We start from the raw sequence: 4,307 nt of genomic DNA, 5'->3' as shown, positions 1-4,307 counted from the left end.
GGAAGATGGAAATCTCCAGCTGAAGTTTTTGTCTCAAACCCTGAGCTCTGGCTGCTGCTGGTATAGTTGGGGTGAGTGGGAGGCTGGAACTAGAGAAGGCTCATGGGGAAGGCTCAGGACAGCTGCTGTTCAGAATTCCAGAGGGATCGAGTTGGGCAGAGCACCTGCCCTACCTGACTATAGGGGTAGACATCTGCAGCCTTAGTACAGAGTCTGGAGATGTTGTTTGACTGCAGAGTCGATGGTCCAGTTGCAAACAGAATTGCAGCAAATGTACATATACCCTCCATTTGACCCACATTTAGCTTTCCTTCGTAGTGTTCCCCTCAAACACAACCCCTTCCTACCTTCAAACTTCTGCCTAAATTGCTCCTCGTGTAAGCAACAACTGGTCTTAGATCCCCCAGGCCACAACCCACATTCTTCAAATCGCAGCCCAAAGCCCCACCTCTAAGAAGCTATCTTTGTGATTAATACCGACCATTCCCCAACCTCTCAGTAGCAGCCCGAGACTGTCCCTCTTATCCAATGCACTCCTGTAATGTTTGCTGCTTTCCAAATTTAGCCAGGGCCAGAAGACATAAGTGCCTGTCCTAGGGCTCTGTTAGGGTGGCATTCCCAAAGGGCAGAGGTGACCCCACTTTCTCTTTCTGACCCTTTGTACTTCACAGTAGGCAAGCAAAATATCTCAGTATCCTTGAAGATCAGTAGTGTCAGAGAGCCCCAGGCCACTCCAGGGCTTCTTAAGATTAGTCATCTTTAGAAAGTCAGGGGAAATGCACATTTTAAGATGATAGATGCAATGCATCGCGGAGCTACAGTTTTATGGAAAAATCAATCTAGTAGGAGTTGTTTTCAGATCTTCAATACATTTTTCTTTAAAGTTCAAAAACCAAACCAAACCCAACCAACCAACCAACCAAACAAACAAACAAAACAACAGAAAAACAGAAAGTCAAGAAAGCCTTCAGTTCACACAGGAGACCCATGCAGAACTTTTTGTCTATGGTACAAGTGTGTTTCTGCACATTTTTTCTAGATAGAAGTTTCATAACTTTGGAGGGAGATCTTCAAAAACCTCTATTATTCTCCAACCTTTCTTGATACAGCTCACCTTCGGTCAAAAAGCATGTCTAGATCTTCAAATGTTTGCTACTCCCATGTCTTTAGGCCACCATCAAGACGTTTTGGTCATAGACATGTACATTGAACCAGAATTCAATCTATTATCCATATTATCCAATCAAAAGGATGAAATTAATGGGAGGAGCCTCCAGGTTTATGACTCCTATGAAAATTAAAAAATTTGAACCTGTTGAACTTGTAAGGCCTTTAAAAATCTGTAAAGGGTAGTATTTCTAGAAATGTGTTCTAGAGTATAAGACTTTCACCAGATGTGGATAGATACCTATTCAGAGAAACAAAGGTTCTGACATCTAAAATAATTTGGAGGTATAGATTATTCTGGGAGTGCTTACCCAGTACATGTTAGGTTCCAAGTCCAATCTACCAAAATAAGAGCTAGGAGATTAAATATTGTTATAGTACTGTTTTCAGCAAGACTTCTTAGGACTTTTACTTTCAATATATGTTTGGAATTTTCTGGAGATATGGTAAACATTTTTTCCCAGCTATAGTTACAAAAAATTCCTTTGTAAAATGTCAGGCAGAAGTTGAATTTCAAAGACTTGTCTTCTCAGTGGTCTAATTCAACTTACCCAATACAAAGGTGACAGTAGAAATTCAAAAGACGAGTCTTATCCAAGCTCATCTCAAACATTCGTTATTAAAGGTGAAACAGGATGGTTCCAGAATCTCTCAGCAAAGGTGTTGTCCAGTGCAATGTTATATCCAGTGTAGATCTCGAATCTTCCCCTGGATATTCCCTGGGATCTTGTTAGAAACTTGGTGTTAGTCTCATTCCTCACCTTGCCAATCTAGAATCTGCATTTGAACCAGCTTACTGGGACACTGGCTGACATGTTCAAGCAAGACAAGGCAGCATCATTTACTTATTTCCAGTGTTCTGTTGTCTAGGCTCTAGGCATAGATTGGAAGCCACATCATGAGATTTGGGATATTCTATTTAGTCCTCATCTAAGCAGAGAACTCATCTGGATTTAGAAACCTTCTTAGGGATGAGTAAAGAGTAAGGCATGGCTCTCTCCTAAGGTGTTCCTACCTAAGCTTCCATGCATACATTCTATGAACAGACTCACCTGTACACCATGGATGTGCTACATACCATTGGGAACACCTATGCTTGCTTCTTGACTCAGGCAGGGTTCTCCAGAGAAACATACAGATACATTTAAAGGTTTGTACAACTGTGTAGCAGGCATGTTTAAAAATTGTTGAGCAGGAGGCTAGCTGGGAACTCAGACAAAAAAAATGATCCTTTAGTTATAAGGCAGACATTTTTCTTTCTCAGAGAATTCAGGGCTTATTTTTAAAGTCTTAAGTGGACCAGTTAAGAATAGCCAAACTGGTAAGGGGACTATCCCTTTTGTAGTTAGTATCTGCAGTTGCAGATACCAACAAAACCATAACCATGTCTACATTTATGTTTGATGGGTTCACTGGGTACCAGGACATGACTAAGTTGAGACACAGTCCTGAGTATCACATTCACATCAACATTACAGTAGCCCTACAATTAGCTCCATTTTACTGTTGATGAAACTGAGGTGCTCAGAGGGTAAAAAAATCCAAACAAAGACAGAGGCTAGCCAGTGACAAAGGCAGAACCAAGAATTTCAAGTAGTTCTTGCGACTTGGCCAGGCTATATCTATAAATGACGTAGCCACTGATAGCCTAATGTCTAAGGGTAGTCACACCTGGAATCTGGTTCTGGGACTAATACACTTCCCCATGCCAAGATCTTCCACTGACAGAGATGCTTCCTAAAGTCAGCACAGATTTGATATCCATTTGAGCAAGAATCCTTCCTGCCCAAGAAAGCTTATTACATGTTTCTGAGGCATGTGTGCTCAGTCCTGTTAGATGGATGAGGTAGTCTCACTGCAAGTTTGAGAAGTGAAGTCTCCAGACCCCTATGTTTCAAGACTGCACATGCACTTTCTGAACATCTTTAACATTGGCCTCCTTCTCAAATACATGCACATGTGGACCCTAACCCAAGACTATGGGTTGCTGATTTCTAAATCAACTTCCATACCGACATTAGCCTATAAAGCGCTATACTTTCATGGGTTTCTAAACTTAGATGAAGTCAGGCTGAGAAGTGATTATATAGCTGACCCCTTGGGCCTGACGTGAGACTCTCTATAGATACTTTAGCATGGCGACATCCTGAAAAACATGACTAACATCAAATTTAGAAAGAAAAGCTGTATTGGGCAGGACAATTTGGGTAGACTAACACTGGAAGTCTCAGAAAGATAAGATGAGAAACCTGGGTTCTTATTCTTGTACTTAGCCCACAAGGCTTCCATAAGATGGGCCCTAAGAATATACACAGAGTTCTACAGAGTAGCAAACATTTTTCCAAAATTTATTCTTTTTTATTTTTCTTTCTTTTTCTTTTTTTTAAGCAGCAACAACATTTTTATTCACGTGAACTGTTAAAAATGACCATCTATACCAGTGTCAAGTGAGCGTGGGAGAGGAAGGCAGGGCAGAGCAGGGCAAGGAAGGAATTCCCCTCTACTGCTAATAAAGCTCCAGGTTCATCCCATCGTGGATTTCATAATCTCCCAGATACACGTGGTCTTTAAAAATCGTGTACCACTTTTTAAGAATGATCTTATTCCAGCGGGTGCCAGTTTGAACCGCTATTAGTTTCTTCAAGTCGCTGATGGTGTCATCGGTGCTGCACTTAATGCTGACTTTTTTTCCTAGACGGTCATTGCAAACCACCTCAATCATTGTGGCTGGAGCTCCAAGGTCCTCGAACCTATCGACGACACAACTTGTAGCTCGAACGCTGAACCCTCCTATTTTATTTTTCTATAAATTCTACAAATGTAGTCATGTGGCAATTCTTAGAATAATTGTTGGCTATATGCTAGACATTGGAAGTAGAATAGTGACCAAGATCAAATTCATTTCTGTTTTTCTGATGTTTGCTATGTAGCAGGGAGCAGAGACTAGAAACACAAATCTCCAAGAGTAGAATATGGAAGCAGGAATGTTTCTCCTAGTGGATTCTACTGCAGCTCTGAAGGAGAGGGGCACCACATACAAAACTATGGTTAGAACAATATGCAGGAGAGACATTTGAGCATTGATGTCTTATTTTTCAACTATGGGCTTTCTAGATCTCTGATATTGCCCCATTATTTCT

General features: G+C 41.1%; 1 protein-coding gene across 1 annotated transcript; it reads right to left on the bottom strand.

The window, feature by feature from the left end:
* Positions 1-3,630: 3,630 nt before the first annotated feature.
* On the bottom strand, positions 3,631-3,889 carry LOC308415934 (ubiquitin-like protein 5; the record flags this gene model as incomplete). The annotated part of the gene is made up of 1 exon (XM_080910953.1): positions 3,631-3,889. One exon carries the CDS (start codon positions 3,887-3,889, stop codon positions 3,674-3,676), a length of 216 nt encoding a protein of 71 aa, XP_080767079.1. The 3' UTR covers positions 3,631-3,673.
* Between the last annotated feature and the right edge of the window lie 418 nt (positions 3,890-4,307).

This window comes from Micromys minutus (genome assembly GCF_963924665.1).
Source record: "Micromys minutus genome assembly, chromosome: X".
Taxonomy (NCBI): domain Eukaryota; kingdom Metazoa; phylum Chordata; class Mammalia; order Rodentia; family Muridae; genus Micromys; species Micromys minutus.
Note: the sequence above shows the minus strand (reverse complement) of the source record. Positions and strands in the feature narration are given on the sequence as shown.